This window comes from Amblyomma maculatum, chromosome 8 (assembly GCF_055883805.1).
Source record: "Amblyomma maculatum isolate TAMU_Amacu chromosome 8, ASM5588380v1, whole genome shotgun sequence".
Taxonomy (NCBI): domain Eukaryota; kingdom Metazoa; phylum Arthropoda; class Arachnida; order Ixodida; family Ixodidae; genus Amblyomma; species Amblyomma maculatum.
This window is the reverse complement of record NC_139351.1, coordinates 104,946,791-104,965,560: the sequence shown is the minus strand read 5'-3', so window position 1 is coordinate 104,965,560 and position 18,770 is coordinate 104,946,791. Positions and strand designations below refer to the sequence as shown.

The following is an 18,770-nucleotide window of genomic DNA, read 5'->3' as shown; positions in this document are numbered from 1 at the left end:
CCAGCGAAATACACAGAAAAAAAAGAGTGAATTTTGTATCTTGTAATGATTCAGTAGGTTGAGGCCTCACTTGGACATATTCCACGAACTAATCATTATTAGGGAAGAAAAGAAAATTTTTCCGCGATGTGCTCAAACTGCTTGCTTTCCACTGCGATGGACAGAACAATGCTTTCCTTAATGGACTTCGTGGCAGATATTAGCATCTCTCGCGAAACCTTTTCGACTGATATCCTTAGGCACTGCATCAGGTTCGAAGCTGGCTACTTCCGTCTTGAAAATTTCACTCTTAACAATATCCCTAGACGAATAAATACAAGGGTAATAAATCAGGCTACCAATAAAACGCCAAGTTGGGGTTCTAAAGTGCCCAATTCATTGATTGGGAAAGGACTTGTCTGAATTTCTAACCGAAGAAAAAAATGGGATTGGAACCACATTTTTTTTTTTTTTTTTCATCACGGCCAGAGGCAGCCTTGTGACAAATTCAGAGGCGGCACCCTTTAAAACGCAGTCTGCGCTTCTTTCCATTAAGTTTTCCGTCGCTTTAGTAAGGATGGACAATGCGGCCGTCATAAATACCACGACAGACATTCATAGACCACCTTACCTGATGCTTGTCCTGACGTAGACAATGTGGGTTCTGGTTGTATCAATAATGGACGTTCTTCTGGTTGAGATTCAAGCTCCTGCGGAACTGGGCCTCGTCTGTCTAAAGCACTTTGTGCAGAAGTTGCGGTTCTTCGTCGCATTTAATTAGGCACCAAGTGAGCCGTTTCTTAAAGTCATTTTAGGGTGGCGTAGACGCACGTATTATGGGTGGTAGATGTGTCTTCAAAATGGCCTCTAAACTGAAGCCGGGATAGCTTCATACGCCCTGGCTATCTTCCTGACACTTGCTTCCGGCCCGACAGAAACATACGGCAGGACTTCAATGTACTTCACCTCGTTGTGCTCTCCCTATCTCTTTCATTTTCCGCCGGCCGAAACTTGGGTGCTTCAGATATTAGATAGCAGTCGCCGCGGTTGGCAACTCTTTTTTCCTTCCTTTTTGATTATTATTTCAGTAAACCATTACTACCACCACCATGTCAAAATCAACGTCTGCACTCGGTGGTCGTTTCCTTTTCTGAACATCTGACGGTCCGAAAGCAATAGTCGGCACTGGACTACCAGAATGTTGGTCAGTAATCAGTCTGGATGCCAGCTGCACTTCCATTTGCGCGATGGCATAGAAGCATAATATCCGCTTTCTCACTCTTGTGCGGCAATTACCACAAATCACAAGCTGCAGAACCACATTGCGGCACTTCCACGCATGATTCAAGTGAATACAGGCACTGGCCTTGTCGCGCGTGCAGTTCTGAAAGAAGCACCTCGAAGGCAAAACGTCCGCGCTTTTGATAACCGGCTGCTAACACATGCTTACGCAATCACCAGAACGGCTGCCTAATAGCACACAGCCACTGCCGTGCAAGTCCTCCTTGCCACGCGGACAACGACTTTACGCCTATCAGGGCACTCAAAATCGACGTTCGCGTAGCTGACGATGAGTACCATTTTTCTTACGCCGAGCGACGAAGCAGAACGCTAGCGATGGTCTACGCTGAGCGCCGAAGCGCCCTAGTAGGATAAGTTAGCACAGACGTTTCGGATTCAGCGCCGCACGCATTACGACGAGTCACCACCAGATGTAGCATTTGCGCTAGACTTCTGGCGCTCCTCGTGCACGGATTCATGAGAGAGAAATATCTACCTTTATTAAAAGCAGACGTCAAATATTCCCCCTGTAGGGAACCTGCACTGCATAGGTGGGGCTGCAATTGTACCGCTGCGTGACTCAAAAATGCTGCTGTTAGCCGCTTGGTTCGCGATAAACGACCGAGCACATTCAGTAGCATTATAGATACTCGTGTGACAGATAACGTCCTTGCCCAGGCGGTCTTGATGTAGCCCAGTTATCTGACACAGGCCATCCAAAGCTTCGAAAGAGCGTGCAATCCGATCCCTGCAAGCTCATGCAGGTGGCGTGAAAACGCCCTAAAAAGCCGCCTCAGAAGTGTATGCTCTTCTCGCTAGGATATGTGTTATGGCGCGGCGATCAACACAGCAAACTTCATTGCAGGTTGCCTATATGGGCAGCCTCCTCATTCAAGGAGTCATGCGAAGGAGGAGGAAAAACTTTTATTGTTGCGCAGAAATGCCCCCCCCCCCCCCCCCCCTCTTATCTTACGGCACTAGGCCGAGGAGGTAGGAGAAACCGCTTTAGATGCTGGCTGGGAGACGGAGAACTTGGGTCCCGGCAACCTCTTCAGCCAGTCGGACGAGGCGGCGTTCAGGGTCCGAGCTACAGAGCAGGATCGCCCAGGATTCTTTGTAATCAGTATTTAGCACCATCTCGACAGAATTTGGGTATGACCAGATTATATGGTCGAGGGGTCCTCTCAACCCGCATTGGTTACGCTCGTCTGATCTTACATCCGGGACCATATGGTTTGCCAGGATAGGGTGTGTTGTTGTTGTGGCTGTAGGAAGAAGGAAAACAAAATGCACGGGTCTGCTACTGGCTCTGTAGCTGAGCCACCTCCGCTGCCTCGTGCAGACAGAAGAGAAAGTAGAGAAGAAAGAGAAGGAAGAGGGAGAGAAAGACGCACGCCGCAACAACAGCCGTCGTCCACCGCCGAAGCAGTGGCGGGTGCAATGACGGCCTACAACAGATAAAAATTCGGTGGCAGGCAAGCCCCCGCCGCAAGCGGCGGTGACCTACCCGTCCCAGCCCCATCAGGGGAGTCACCAATAGGATAGGGTGTGGGTACATGCATTATAGTCGTCTCCGTGGGACTAGCTATACGTTCCAATCTGTAATGCTGAATGATTCCGCGTATTTTACCATGAGTTCACCTTTCCCTTGCCCGAGGGGGTATTCACTAGCCCGGTAGCATAAACTTGGAGCTAGCTCGTGAGACGCCCCGTTGCCCGCGACAGCGCCATGCGTCGGTGCCCAGATCAACCTAATTTTCCTCGCAATTTGTCGCTGGTCCAGAATTTTCGCCGCCGCAAGCGTGATTGTGCCTGCACTAAAATTTTGGATGACAGTTTTACTCTCGCTGACGAAATTTGCTCCCGTACAGATGCAAGCCAATGCTACCGCAACCTCCGCCGCCAATGCAGCGGAGCGCGCATTTCCGCGGCCATCTACTACCGCGGCTACTGCTCGGACGCCCACGGCGTCCACAATACATTACCTGCTCCAAGGGCATATCTTACTATGCCGAATACTAATGACTGGAGCTCTTTTCTCTCTTCTAATCTCGTTATGCTCTGGGTGCATATTCTTAGGTAAAGAGCCACCTCCTGATTTCCTCCTTAATCTCTGCATTTGGGGTTGTCCCTTGTCGGGATTGATTCCTACTTTATCCAGGATAATCCTGCTCGTTTTTGTTGCGCACAATATCCCAGTCTGAGATGCATGTACCGCTTCCGCGAATTCAACCAACGTGCTGTGCACCCTGAACGACAAAAGTCTCTCCGTGGATGTGCGCGTGGGAAGGCCCAGCGCGCGCTTTACGCATCTACTCATTAGTCCGTCATTTTTTTGTTTTTTCCTTTAACTTCAGGATCGAGATAAGGCGTAGAGAAGCTTCATATTTAGCACTTTATAGAATGGTTTTTTGCACGTTATAAAATTTGCGGTATCGGAAGAAGATAGAAACCCGCTTTTCCCAATAACCTCCAGAAGTCACTAACTAAAGTTCATTAGTAAATTTTAACCAATAATATTTACTATAATTAGCAAGTCTTGTTTGCTTCTACAGAGATTTCCTTTTTCCTCGAAAAGCTTATTTTTAGGACATTTTCAACGTGTTTTCTGAGACACTTAGCATATTTTAAAAGGCATCTCATTACCGTGATTCTCTTGTTTTTTTGTGTGTGTGTATGCGTTTGCAGTTTGTGTGTAATTGTTGCTGGAGCCACAATGAAACGTGAGCAAGCTGCTCTGTAAACTGTCGGACAGACATGTAATGCTATATCTCAACGCATTAAAAAATTGGCAGTGGCATTAGCTTGGCTATGCCAGGATATACGTAGCGAGAGCTACTTTTCTCTGGTTTCGGCACAGTTATCGAGCCTATTGTTGAGCTTATATTGATCATAGCAATGAAGAAATATCATCACACATTTTTTTTTTATTTCATGCACAGAAAAAAAGACGGCCCGGTGATAGTAACATGCGGCCGTTTCAGTTGAACGCATGCGGAATTTTGAATGTAAAGATTTTTAATATATGAGATCAATGGCAGCCCCCTATACTGTGTGGTTAAAGTCGAATTTCTGCTTCATATGATGACTGAACGAGTCCTCCTCTCTGTTGAAGTCCCCCAATGTCACGCACAACTCTGAAACCGGGCCGTAAGCTTGCACACAGGTGGCAACTGTATTAATCGTATATCCGACAGATGTTTGCGGCGCCTTGCAGACTCCTTATATGAGAATGCCGCTCTCCACAAGTCTACGACAGCAGGCTTCTCCATTGTTGACTGCGATCAAAGGCAGATGTCTGAACGCAGCGACACGTTGTCTCACGTAGACGTAGACTCCGGCTTTCTCACAAGGGTTCAAAACGACTGGCATCAGCTGCCAAGTTACACGATGGTCCTTTACATCCTCTTCTGTCGCTGTCGTCGGTTTCCCTTATCTTCCGAAGGCTCCATCTGTGCAGCTATGCACCGCCTGTTACGCTCTGCATCCTGGCGTCTTCACTTGGCAAGACGTTCTTCTCTCTGTTCAGGCTTCTCTGCTGCTCGCTTGGTCTTTTGGTATTCATTTCTTCTGTGCTGAACCTGGGGTCTAGAGGTAAAAAGGAAGTGTCAATGAACCGGTGGTAGAGGTCAGCAAGAGATGTTTGGAAAATTGGTGGATAAATAGCAGGGACGGGACGCGTGGAAGCTAGATCGAATTTAAACAAGGGTATTTAAAAATAGCCCGTGTCTAGAAGTGAAGTAGTCAAATTTGAAGGGCTATCTAAGTTAAAAACATAAAAAGAAAGGTCGAACATGGTGATATCACCACACCCTTTTCAAAGGGGATCGCTCTTAACATACATACATACATACATACATACATACATACATACATACATACATACATACATACATACATACATACATACATACATACATACATACATACATACATACATACATACATACATACATACATACATACATACATACATACATACATACATACATACATACATACATACATACATACATGCCTCCGTCCGTCCGTCCATCCGTCCAAATTGCGTCTGTTCGGTGGTAAAGGCAGTCATCAGACGTCGCTTGTGTTGCAGGCTTGCTTGAGAGCAAACTTTTCTGCTTACTACAGGTGAAAGCATTCCTTCCCGAGCAGCCACCATGTGGCAGAGTTATTTTACATGGTGTCGACCCAGCACCTTCCCCACAAGAAATTCTAGAAAAATTTCGGGATGCAGGAGTCGGGGTTCTTTCAGTTTATCGCTGCAGTAAAGTGCTGCATGGCATGTGTGTTGCTACCGAGTCTGTTATAGCATCTTTTGCGGGCTCCTCCTGCCGTGTGGAACTAAATATTTGACTAGTTGTATGGAGTGTGGACACTCTGCAAACTCGTCCTCTACAATGCACCAATGCACGGTAGCTGTTACACAAATGCGGGACGTAAAGATTTCAGTGCTGATCGCAAGTAAGTAGAGCAACCGCTTTAATATGTCGTATATGAGGCAGTTCAGCTTTGGACAACACAAGCCTAATGCGGCGGACTGATCACAACTCGAGCATGCATATTAATTTATTTAAAATACCGTGAGGGGACAAAAAATTACTAAGGGGAGCGGCGGATGCAAGGTATATAATATAGAGACCAAAAGGTTGATAGAAAATATGCACGCAAAGCTATAAAAAACAAGATCATTGTTTATTTATATTTACTCTTACAAGGCTTGAAACTTGGGATTTCTTTTTTTTTTACTTTGGCATACACTTTAAAAAGAAAAGAAAAATTACTATGATGTTCCGTGGAAAAGTAGGCAAAAACAAAAACGCTACCGTATTTGTTTTTCATCATACATGATGTCATATTGTGTCAGGGAATTCCCCGAAGTTATAATATTATTTGTAAGAGGAGGCCTAGAGAGATAAAGAGCTATCAAATACTGACACATCTGCATCGGTACTCAGGCTTGAAAGGCTTCAAGCCGGCATCGATCAATACATTCATATTTTCACGAAACGACGGTCCGTCGCTTAATCGATGCGACGAACTGCTGCACAATAATTGCGTATACAGTGCCCCTAGCCCACCTCAAGCGAGAAGACAGGGCCAGGTTCGGAGGGGGAGTGTGTCAAGGCATGTCCACAGATGACTTACTCGTCTCTGCTCACACTGCGAGACCAGAGCTCCACTCAACTAGCGCTTGGAAAATAAATATTTCTCGGCAGTTCATTTTGGATGGAAAAACAGCGCAAAGGAATGAATTATAAAGAAACAGGAAGCACACAGATGTCTATTTGCGCTGTTTTTCCATCCAAAATGAATTACAACCAATTCGCCCAACTCAGCATGCTACTGCATTTCTCGGTATCGCGTCCGGTCAAACGCACTTCGCCTGGCGGCCGCAAGAGGGGTGCGCTATTGGAAAAAGGTCCATTGTGATGTCCCTGGTCTTCGTGCTGAGGCGAGGAAGGAAATAATCAACATCCATTAAAGGCTGTTGCCCGCCTTTGCCAGCTTCTCTGTTGGCCCTTCGTTGATTACGTGTTTTGTCACCTGCACCTCGTCGGCGATCCTGGAAAAGGAGGCGTTTCTCGGGAACTTCCCATAGTTGCCACTTGCGTCTTAATTCTCAAAACTAGGCAGTCGGGCATCCATGTGGTGCCTACAATTGTTGGTCACGCCACGTTACGGTTGCGACAAAGGATCTTTCCATGTACGCGAACATCTGGGGGAATTTTAGTCTTCATGGCTGCTCAATTTTCTTGTTGAGCCCCAGCGTGCATTGCCTCGTCTCCGTGTTGAGACTGGTGGTTCTCGGTCAGCGATGGTTCTGTTGCTACCGGGGCCCGACTATTCTTTGAAGCGCTGCTTCCGAGTGTCGACTAAGGTGCCTCGATGTAGCGCGCCTCTTTTTTTTTTTGTATTCTGAAAAAATAAATAAATAAATAACCAAATGGTGAGCCTGCATGCATACCTGAGCAAATCTTCGCATGAAACCCATCACGTGTGGCCACTGGCAAGCGAACATATGTGCCTTGTATGTGACACATAAATACTTTATTAAAAAATAACATTCAGTAATTTTGCTTGCTTTTACCATCGTGGGAAGGCTCTTAATTTCATTAATATTCAGGTGAATGCATGGTGCTACTACTTCCAGTAGCGAAGTACTGGAAGTAGTAGGCGAATATGTCTACTTAGAACAGGTAGTAACCGCAGATCCGGACCATGAAAAGGAAATAACAAGAAGAATAAGATTGGGATGGAGCGCATTTGGCAAGCACTCGCAGATTATGACTAGCAGCTTACCGGTATCGCTCAAGAGGAAAGTATACAACAGTTGCATCTTACCTGCACTCACCTATGGGGCTGAAACGTGGAAGCTAACCAAGAGGGTTCTATTTAAGTTGAGGACAACCCAGAGGGCTATGGAACGAGAAATATTAGGGGTAACATTAAGAGATAAAAGCGTGCAGAGTGGGTCAGATAAATCACACAAGTTACCGACATTCTAGTGGAAATTAAGAAGAAGAAATGGGCATGGGCAGGACATGTAGTGCGAAGAGAGGATAACCGATGGTCGCTTAGGGTAACAAACTGGATTCCAAGGGAAGGAAAGCGTAGCAGGGGGCTGCAGAAAGTTAGGTGGGCGGATGCGTTTAAGAAGTTCGCAGGGGTCAAGTGGATGCAGCTAGCACAGAACCGGGTTAAGTGGAGAAATATGGGAGAGGCCTTCGCCCTGCAGTGGGTATAGTCAGGCTGATGATGATGATAGTGCTAACCAAAACCAGGCAGCTACACTGCCTTATTTTGAGCAGGCATTTAAGAAAGTTATTGATGATCCCTCGCTGCCTGTCGCCGCGAAGTTTCTCGCACAACTGCCGCACCATATGATTCCTGAGGCTGTCGCATTCCCGAACCGTCCAGAGAGAGAATTGGAAAGCATCGCGATGCTCTCTGAAGTGCATCGCCATATAGTGCATACACATTTCCATCGATGTTGGTTTAACCCTGCGATGGTGCAGTGGTTAGGGTGCTCGACTGCTGTGCCCAAGGATGCCGGATCAAATCCCGGCCGCATCAGACGCTTATCGATGAAGACGAAAAACAAGGTACCCGGGTGCTGCGCAACGTCAGTGCACGTTGAAGAACCCCAGGTGGTCAAAATTTCCGGAGTCCTCCACTACGGCGTCTCTCAAAGCCTGAGTCGCTATGGGTCGTTAAACCCCATAAACCACTTTAAACTTTCAGAAATCCCTGTGCCATAAAAAAACATAGCCTACCGCTGGAACTGGCCCGTCGAGTCACGGCATCAGCCAATTTCGTTCACTCAAACCACGATTGGGAGTACCAAAATCGTGGCGCGCGGGAAAAAGATGCACGTGATGGCTTTCTTTACCTCAAATAAATGGAATGGGAGTTTTTGAAGATGCTCTCCAACTTTGCAAATTATATTTATTGTTTATAGTCAACATTTAGTATTTTAGAAAAATTATCCTAAGTACTAATTAATTAACTGCAATATAAAAATTGCCTGTGGTGCGCAAGACAGTTGCCAGCTCTATGCAACTGGTTTCCCTGCTGCCTCCATGTTTTATTTTTTTTTAACACTTCACTATAAACCTTTTTACACCCTGCAAAGTGTAAAGCGTCTTGTGATACCTCTAGCGTCACGTGGCACGTGATCATTAGGGAGGGCATAGCTATGCGAGACCCTCTTACGCGAAAGAGCACCCGACGCGCCTTTCGGAGGTCACGGGTTCGACTCCCACCATCGGCGCATTGTTTTTCTCTCCCCTTTGTATTGAATTGTCCTTCTCCCTAAATCATTACTGGACTAATTCGGGCCAATATCAACTTAAAACATATAAAAAGAATATCCCCTACATTTACCTTGTGCTCGCAGACTGTTGGCTCCTTTCATTGTATCATAATGAGCCCCTTATTTCTCCTTTAATTTCCTGCTATACTGCCGTGAACCCTTCAATTATTTATTTGTTCTTTTTTGACAGTCGCTGGCAGGCGGTCTTATCATTGTGAATCTAGCGCGGATCACTTCTGTATTATTTGTTTGTTCATGCTCGTTGTCGCAAGACGCGGCCTTATCATTCTTTGTTGTGGCAGATGATTCGAGGTATACCTCGAAGGATTCCAGCCGCGTGGCTTATATTTCTACAATATTCGTGGTTATGCTATCCACTGTTCGCGGTTTTGTCTAGATGTTTTTACGCCGCTTTTAAATTGAGCGCTGACGAGTGAAACGGGCATTCGTAGATCGACGGCCATTGAGCACGATTGTTGCTATCGCCGCCGCCGATTTCTTAGTTCTTTTGCAGGCGGAAGTCAGCCCAGTAAAGAGTTGATTCCTGTGAAGATAAAGTCTCCTCATCTGGTGGAGGTGCTGAATCCCTGTCAACGTGACAATGCCGCTGAAGACGGAACCAGCCGGATAGGCACATCATCTCGTTTTCGTCTAGCCCCGTGAGCCCCAGCTTCCAAGGATGACCGGAGGAGGATGCAGAAGTCTGGCTCGAGCTGCTCGAACGCGTGTGAACATACAACGCCTTATGACGAAACGAAGCTCAGGCAAGTGTACTTTGCTCTTCGACGATCCGCTCGAATGTGGTTTGAGAATCGCGAGGATCTTTTGAAGGATTTGGCCACTTTCAAGACAGAGCTATTGAATGCTTTTACTATATAGTACAATCGAAAAAGAAAGAGCCCAGTCACTCCTTCAGTCAAGAATTCAGCTACCTATTTTGCCGTGCAGACCCTGAAATGTTTGAGGAAAATAAAGTGAATTCTTTATGTGAGGCGTCAAAGAATTCATTTTCGCGTGCCTCGTGAGAAAACCACCCGAAACAGTTGCCGAATTCGAACTAGAGGCATCCTTGATAGAAAGGACCGTAGACGCCCGGACTCGACAGTAGAATCGGCCTCTTCAAATGTTCTCTGCAAACAACTTCACCGAAAAATACAGGCACCTTAACAAGGGCGTGACGATCGCTTTCCCCGACACGCTAGCAGATACCCGAGATGTCTTCGCCCTACCCGACCAGCCCGCTGATGATGCCCTCACCCGATGAAATCTGCTGACGTTCGACGTCAGCCCAGCATTACCCTGATGCAGAGAAGTTCTTATAAGCTACATCGAGTGCTTTTCGTCAGCTTCGACGGCGCGACAAACTCCGTTGGCCAAGCACCGCATTATCACTGGCGAACACCTCTTCGTCAAACCCCTATCGAGTATCGCCGCGGGAACGCCAAGCCATCAGAGAAAAATTTAATGAAATGCTCCGTGACGATGTCATCCAGCCATCTCAGAGCTCATGGGCAGCACCCGTCGTCCTGGTGACGAAGAAAGACGGAATACTTCGTTTCTGTGTTGATTACCGCCGCTTGAATAGCATAACAAAGAAGGATGTCTACCCGCTTACCCGCATCGACGACACACTTGACCTGCTCTCTAACGCCAAGTACTTCTCGAAGGTGGACCTGAAGAGCGGTTACTGGCAAATTGAGGTCGACGAAAGAGACCACGAGAAGACCGCGTTCGTCACGCCAGACGGCCTTTTCGAGTTCAAGGTAATGTCATTCGGCCTCTGCTCGGCACCAGCAATATTAAAGCGAGTAATGGATACCGTATACTGGCTGGATTAAAATGGCAAATTCGTCTGGTATACTTAGGCGACGTTGTTGTCTTCTCTTCGAACTTTGAAGACCATCTTAGAAAGCTTCGAACAGTGCTTGACGCAATCAAGTAGTCAAGTTTAACGTTAAAAGCAGAGAATTGTGTCACTTCGTTTACGAAGAGATGTTGTTTCTGGGTCTTATGGTCAGCAAGGAAGTAGTTCGCCCCGACCCACAGAAAACAGCTGCGATCACGCAGTTTCCACAGACCGGTGACAAGAAAGCTGTACGCCGATTCCCTAGGACTGTGCGCATATTACCGACGATTTGTCAATGACTTTTCGCGCCTCGCCGAACCCTTAACGCAGCTTACACAATCTGACGTACCATTTCACTGGGAAGCACCACAAGCAGAAGCCTTCGAGGAACTTAAGCGCAGCATACAAATTGTGCGGCGCTTCCTGCCCTAGGCCACTTTGATGAGAACGCCGAGACTGAGATACACATCGAGCAGTGTGGGCCTAGGCGCCGTTCTCGTTCAGAAGAATGCCGGACACGAGAAAGCAATGGCCTACGCTAGCCGGTCCTTCTCAAAAGATGAAGCCAATTACTCCACGACCGAAAAGGAGTCCTCGCGATTATCTGGGCCACTTCAAAGTTCCGTCCGCACATATGGGGTCGACCATTCAAGATAGTAAGCGATCATCATGCGCTCTGTTGGCTTGCCAATTTGAAAGACCCCCTCTGGCCGCCTTACTCGATGGAGCTTATGCGTCTCCAAGAATTTGACATTACAGTGGTCTACAAGTCTGATCGCGAGCATTCCGGCGCAGACTGCTTGTCCCCCCCAAGACGACAACGACGCCTTCTTGGGATCGGTAAGCGCCAGCAGTTTCGTTCAAAAGCAGCGCTCGCGAGCGGACTCTGAGTAAGGACCTGAAGGACTACTTAGAAGGAAAGATCGATTTCCTTCCTGTTGTATTCAGACGTCAGTTGTCGTCCTTCGCGCTGCACAACGATGTCCTCGTGAATAACTTCGCGCCCAACAAGACCACAGACCTCCTTGTCGCGCCTAAGGAACTCCGAAAGGAAATTATGCAGGCGTTCCACAATGAACCGACAGCAGGGCACCTCGGAATGGTGCGCACGTTGCACGGGATCCAAGAGAGGTACTACTGGCCACGGTTACCTGCCGACGTTGTCCATTAAAACGTGTTGTGAGTGTCAACGACGCAAGACGTCTCCGATCAGACCAGCTGAGCTACTGAACGCCATTCCGCTCCCGACCAAACCCTTTAAACAAATTGGAGTGGATCTCCTCGGTCCCTTTCCAACTTCATCTGTGGGTAACAAGTGGATCATCGTGGACTGACTAGCTTACCCGCTACGCCGAAGCGAAAGGCCTACCTAATGGTACCGCGGCAAAAGTCGCCCAGTTCTTCGTCGAACGCATTCTACCGCGGCACGGCGTCCCTGAAGTATTTCATCACGGACAGGGGAACATAATTTACGGCAGAGCTCACGCAGGCTATCTTGACCTACAGTCATACAATTAAGTCACCGACGTACAACAGCGTACCATCCCCAGACCAATGGACTAACGGAGCGCCTTAACGATTGCGGACATGATTGCTATGTACGTCGACGTCGAACTGAAGACCTGGGACACCATCCTGCCGTACGTGATCTTCGCATACAACACGGCCATCCAGGAGACAACCAGAGCGACCCCGTTCATGCTTGTGTACGGCAGGGTGCCCACGACAAAGCTCGACGCGATGCTGTCGCACGTCACAGAAGATAACCTATAGAAGTCGCCGCCTACCTGCAGCGTGCAGAGGAAGCCCAACGACTCGCCCCGATGCGCATCAAAGACCAGCAACGCACCGACGCCCGACGCTACAACTTCCGAAGACGACAAACCAGGAGATCAAGTTTGAGTTTGGACGCCGATACGCCGTCGCAGACTCAGCGAAAAGCTCTTGCGGCGTTACTTCGACCCATACAAAGTCCTTCAGCGCATTGGACAGCTTAATTATGAAGTCATACCCGACGGCCCGACCATATCTCAGCAACGCCGGGTGCGACCAAAAATAGTTCATGTTGTGTGCCTTAGCCTTATTACGCGCTCTAAAGGCCCTAGTTATTTTAATTTCTAGTATATTTTCACCTTTATATGTTTACTTTCTAAGCATCGGGGCGATCGATGCCTTTTTAAGGGGGAATAATGCCGCGAGTCCTTCAAATCTTTATGTGTTCTTTTTCGACAACCGCCGGCATGCGGCCTTATCATTTCCTTCGTTGTAGCAGATGATTCCAGGTGTACCTCGCAGGATTCTAGCCACGCGCTTGTATTTCTACAATATTCCCGGTTATGCTAGTCACTGTTCCTGGTTTTATCTAGATGTTTCTACACCGCTTTAAAATTGAGCGCTGACGAGTGAAACGGGCATTCGTAGATCGACGACCACTGAGCACGATTGTTGCTATCACCGCCGCCGATTTCTTCCTTTCCTTGAACATCCTCACCGTCACATCACCATCAACTTCAAGCGAACCGATCGGGACGATCGCTCGGTGGCCACGGGAAGTGTTACGAAGAAGATCGGCAGTAGTGCGAGAGGAGCCCTTGCGCTAGGCCAACCAATAAATCATCCTGTCCTTTTCGCTTGTCACCACGTAACAATATTATTCGTTGTATTTGCGCAGTATGCAGGCTGCATACTGTTACATTTCGCCACAAATCCACTGCTTTCATGGGCTTAGCGGAAGTTGTCGAATGGCGAGCCTAAATAAGTGGGAAGCTGCAACGGGCGCGATTGTTGTCGGTTGCTGATCAGAACACGATCCTTCGTGTGCTGGCGCCTTGCCCATTTCGCAGAGCCGTGCGAGCATAGCCATCCTCCCTGACTTCTACCGCAGGTGTCCCCTCCCGTCCCAAGTTCCCCGTTGACAATTTAAAAGCACCCCGCTGAAAACTAAGCCGACATCGGCAAACAGTTCTGATAGTAGTGTCGTCGCACTGATCGCAGCGATTCTTTCAGATACAAGGCTTACTTTCCAAAATACATCTTGAAAATCAGATTCTGCTGTGCGCTGTGATCCTCAGATGCCTGAGACGTTTTATTCTAGTGCTCTATTGCGCGAAGAAAAAATAGTTCGTTAGGCGAAGCAGAGAACAACGAAGAGAGATGTCCATTTTCTTTTCTGCATGTTTTCTTTACATTGCATAAACTTTTATAGATAGCAACTTTTCTCGTGGTATTCAAGGTAAGGCGATTCGAAAAAAAAAAGCGTAAATGTACTCGTTAAAAACAATTCCAAGTGTTTTTTTTTTTGTTTTTTTTTTACAATGGGCGTAACACTTTAGCTATAAGGAAATTTTATTACAGGGATCAGGAAGTGAGGGGGGGTTGTTAGAAGGAGCAAAAATGGAAATAGCAGAGGCCTCAAATTCAGAATGCCCATATAGCGCCCCTGCTCAGAACTTTATATACGTCATCATTCGGGAGTCGTCTCAGAGGGAAAGCGCAGTAAGAGTTGGCGAGGCTACTATTTTCTGCTAGCTTCATGCCCCATTAAAGATGTATATTCTAAACACCTCGGTATTTCATTTTCGAGTGTGCGATGAACAACTGACCAGCAATTCAAGCATGTTTAAGCCTTCGGCCACGCGAAGAGAAATTGTAAACACATGCTTCCCTATGCAATTCATACACCCTTCTTAGTAAAGGGATTCGAAATTTGAAATGCCTTATTTATTTTTATGCTTATGTGTGACGACTCAATGACCCGATAAATCATTAAACAACCCACACATCCAGATCCCGCGCGCACGAGTACTGCTCGCTTTCAAAGGGCCACCGTTCTGAATGCCTCTGCGAGCTCAGCTATGGCGGCAAGACTCGAAAAGCGTGGCGCCGGACGGGCGCCCGGGGGCTTGCAACGCGCTGCCGGAGCTGCGGAAGCCGTTGGCCATTTCGGGTACCCGTTATGTATACTGTTAATGAGTCACACAGTGAAGCATTCACTGCAGCGCGCTTGTCACGTTACACACCAGCACAGAAAGTGATGCCCTTCCTCACTGCGCCGTGCATGGTTCTTCTTGGCGGAGTGCGATTCAGAGCACGTTAACCACTCGGGGTCGCCGATAACCGTGGCGCAAGCAACCGCGCCAGCTGTCACATTCCGCCGAGGACATGCCACAGGGAAAACCAAGGCACTGTTAGACTACCGACACCTGTCACGCCGCCGGCGCAGACTCGCTGAAAGAGATGGCTGTCACCACCTCGGTGATGGGCTCGCGGCTTGCAGTAGGCGGCTTGTATACGGGCTGCGGCTGCGGCGTGCTGCGCTCCAAAAGTTTGTTGATGTCCGTGAAGAACTCGAAAGGAAAGCCCCGGTCTCGACCGTTACCAATCACGTTGTCCTTGACGTCGGCCACCGTGCTCGGTCGTGCTGTTGTGGTCGTTGTCGTGGTCGTCGTAGTCCTCGGTGTGCCTGCCGTGGCCATGACTGAAGAACCGATCTTGTTACTGAAGACGCGCACAACGGTCGCGGGGCGATGCGTTGTAGACGGCCTCTCAGTTGTCGTCCGCAGGCGCTCCCAGCTGAAGGGCGTCGTCCCGCTCAGTTTAAGCATTGCTGTCGGCGTCGACTTGGACCAAGCAGGAGACGTTGGCTTGAACGACAGAGGCCTGTATGGCGCTGGTTTGGGCTTCGTGGTCGTGCTGGGTGGCGTCGGCTTAGGCTGCATGGGTATTCTGGACGGCAAAGGCTTAGGTTGGATGGGTATTCTGGGTGGCGACGGATTTGGAGGCGAAGGCCAGGGTCGGGGAGGAGACGTGGGCAAGAATGATGTTGATTTAAATTGCGTGGGTCTCTGTGGTTTCGGTGGAGTTGCCTTGGGAGGTATTGTAGTCCATCCGCCGTACCAGCTAAAAGTGCGGTTGTCCTTTAACGGTGGGCTAGTAGGGGGTGGACGGACCGGTGTAGGTCGCCTTCGCCGACTGGGCTTCTTCCTTGGCGGTGGGCGCGTCACTGGTGGGCGCGTCACTGGCGGGCGTGTCACTGGCGGGCGTGTCACTGGCGGGCGTGTCATAGACGAGTGCGTTGCCGGTGAATGTGTCATTGGCGGACGCATGGGCGGGTAAGTCATTGGCGGCCGCATTGGCGGTGACTCGGCCAATGGAGGCGACGTCGGAGGAGGCGGTGGAGGACGCGAGTTGTGCATCACATGTTCTGGCACAAACATAGTCTCTGGAAGGTAGGAGACGCCAAGCTGAGTCCAGGGCCGCATTTCTGGATTGAACGGTGGCATGAAGTTCTCAGGATGTGGCGGAATATGTGGCCGCCCTCCGCCGAAGACGTGCATGGGTCTAGAAGGACGAGGAGGAGGACCTCGGAAGGGTGGCGGCGGTGGAGGTGGGGCGGCTTCCTTAGAAGGGGGTAGACGGAACGGCGGCCACGCCGGCGGCTCCTGCATGACGGGGAAGAAGCTTTTGAGCGGGAAGTGGACGCTTGGCAGCCACTCTTCTTCTCTGGGGGGCGGCGGGCGAAGCGGCTGCCGTTTGAAGAAGCGCGAAAGTAGCAGCTGGCGCTTAACGCGTGTCGAGCGTGCCCGCCTGCGCGACGCCCTGTGGCGGAACTCGAAGTATCCAGAAGGCGTCTTGTGGTAGCTACCGTCGGGCCGACCAAGCAGAACTTCGGCCATGGGCTGCCAAGGTGGACGCGGTGGGTCCATGGACTGCTCGTACCTTGGCCGTGGTGGGTCCATGGACTGCCCGTAGATTGGCCGCGGTGGCTCCGCGGACGGCTCGTAGCTTGGTCGCGGTGGTTCATCGGACATCTCGTAGCCAACCTGGTCTGGTTGGTAGTAGAAGGGACGCCCCAACTCGCTGGGGTCATACACAACGAACGAGTTGGCCCCCGAGTCCCCGGAGGAGCGAGGCTCCTCATAGGTAACCGCGCTTTCACGCAAGGTCTCAAACAGGGCCTGGCGGTCGAATGGCTCCGAAGGTGTCCAGCCCCCATCGTCGTGCTGGACCGGCTGCACCGGCTGTGACCAGCGCGTTTCGTTGATTGCGGTGGTCTCGTTCCTGTGACTGCCGCCTCCCGCATCATCATCGTCCAGCCATTCATCCTCGTTGCTCACTGCGGGGCTGGTGACGCGCGGCTTGCCGAACACTGCCACCGTCGTGGGCGCCACGGTCGTAGGGGTCTCCGTAGTAGTCGTCGTGGTCGTCGGTGGTCTCGTCACTGGCTTACGGACCCGCGGAGTCGGGCTGGTGGTTGTGGTGGTGGTGGTAATGTTGTAGAAGCTCTCCGAGTGCGGACATAGCTCCGCGGCGCCAGGCTCGTAGTCGCACATGAGCAGCCGCTGGTTGAAGGTGGATTTTGGTGGGCACACGAAAGAGTAGCGGTCTGCTTCCGGGCCGCAGTAGTGGAACACGCTGCAGTGGAGCTCAACATCGGCGTAGTAGCCGGTCGCTCGACCTTGGCAGCTGAACTTGACGTCGGGCAGCAGCAGTGGGCTGCCGCGCTGCGCGTCGCCGCCGGCGCCCAGCGCCAGCAGCAGCAGCAACAGCAGCGGCAACAGCGGCTGAGGAGCGGCGGCAGCCGTCGGCGGGACCGTCATGCTAGTGGCGGCTGCCGCGCTGCCGCGGACGCTGGCCCGCTCTTGACCCAGATGGCGGCGGGCCAGCCGACGACCGCGACGAGGAAGTGGAGCGCGAAGCGGGTCACGGCGAATGCCTGCTCTGCTTCCGGAGCGCACATCTTCCAGGGCGCGCTGGTCTCCCATGCGTGAAATCGCGGGCGGCCCGCGCGTCTTCGGGCCCGCGGATTCCCCGCCTCGGCGTCATGCGGCGACCTGCCGGCGGCGCTGTGGGCTTTCCCGCAGTATGCGCGCGCTCTCCGGGTGGTTTTATCGGCGACGGAATGAACGACGGGGGAGGGCGGCGTCGACACCGTAAGCGTCCATCCGTATACATGGAGACCGTAGAAGGCTTCTCGAGTGCATATGTTTTTCTTTTTTCTCTCAGTCAGTCCGTTGAGCGGACGCGACACCGTGAGCGTGCGCCCTTTAATGCGCCAACTGCATCATGAGCAGCGGTGTGTAGGTCAAGAGCCAAGTCGCCCTAAGCGGGGTCTTCGGCGAGATGGTGCTGCCAGCGCTGCTTCCCGCGGGAGAAAAAGTGCGTGCTCTGGCCCGCCCTTTCCCCCACTTAAATATAGAACAGCGCCGCCCTCGGAGCAACCATCACTGGCTCTAGGTATACACCGAAACGTGCCTTCCGATAGCGGGTTTCGAAGCCTCTTCCTTCCCCATATCCGTTGACCGTCGGCTGCGCGCAGCGTGGACGAAGAAAACGGTTCTTATCCTCTCTCCTTCTACACCCCTTTAAGCCAACGACCGCTTCGTCCGCCGAACTAATGGACGATTATATATGCCTGCGGTCGTTCAGACGGCCTTGAAGCCTTCGTGTAGCCGAAGCGGCCGGATGCAAATGAAGAAGAGGCGCCTTCCTTGTCTAGCTCTGCTACATCGCGCACTAAAACAAATCAACTGACTGCGCGCTTGCGGATGTATGTCAGGTCTTTTATCGAACCGGCTGGTTCCAGTCTGGATTTGGCGGAGACGAAGTGTTTACATTTTCAACGCTAAAGAAAAAAACAAACAAACAAGCAAAAAAAAACAGTTGCGGCGGCGAAAGACCGCAAAGCGCGTGAAAGTGAAAGCGTGCATGTCAATGACTGACCGCGCGTCCCTTTCACATGACTTCTTTTGCGGTGCGTACTTTTTCCTTGTTGTCCCTGGGGCTACGATACGTCGGCCAATCGCTTTATAGGTCGAGTTTCGGTAGTTTAATTCCCCTTTTTAAATA

The 18,770-nt window shown here is 50.2% G+C and overlaps 1 protein-coding gene across 1 annotated transcript; it reads right to left on the bottom strand.

The window, feature by feature from the left end:
- Positions 1 to 15,127: 15,127 nt before the first annotated feature.
- On the bottom strand, positions 15,128 to 17,686 carry LOC146182097 (uncharacterized). Its single transcript, XM_084575895.1, has 3 exons — positions 16,733 to 17,686; positions 15,711 to 16,621; positions 15,128 to 15,581 (listed from the first exon to the last, which is right to left on the bottom strand). Exons 1-3 carry the CDS (start codon positions 17,684 to 17,686, stop codon positions 15,128 to 15,130), a joined length of 2,319 nt encoding a protein of 772 aa, XP_084432021.1.
- Between the last annotated feature and the right edge of the window lie 1,084 nt (positions 17,687 to 18,770).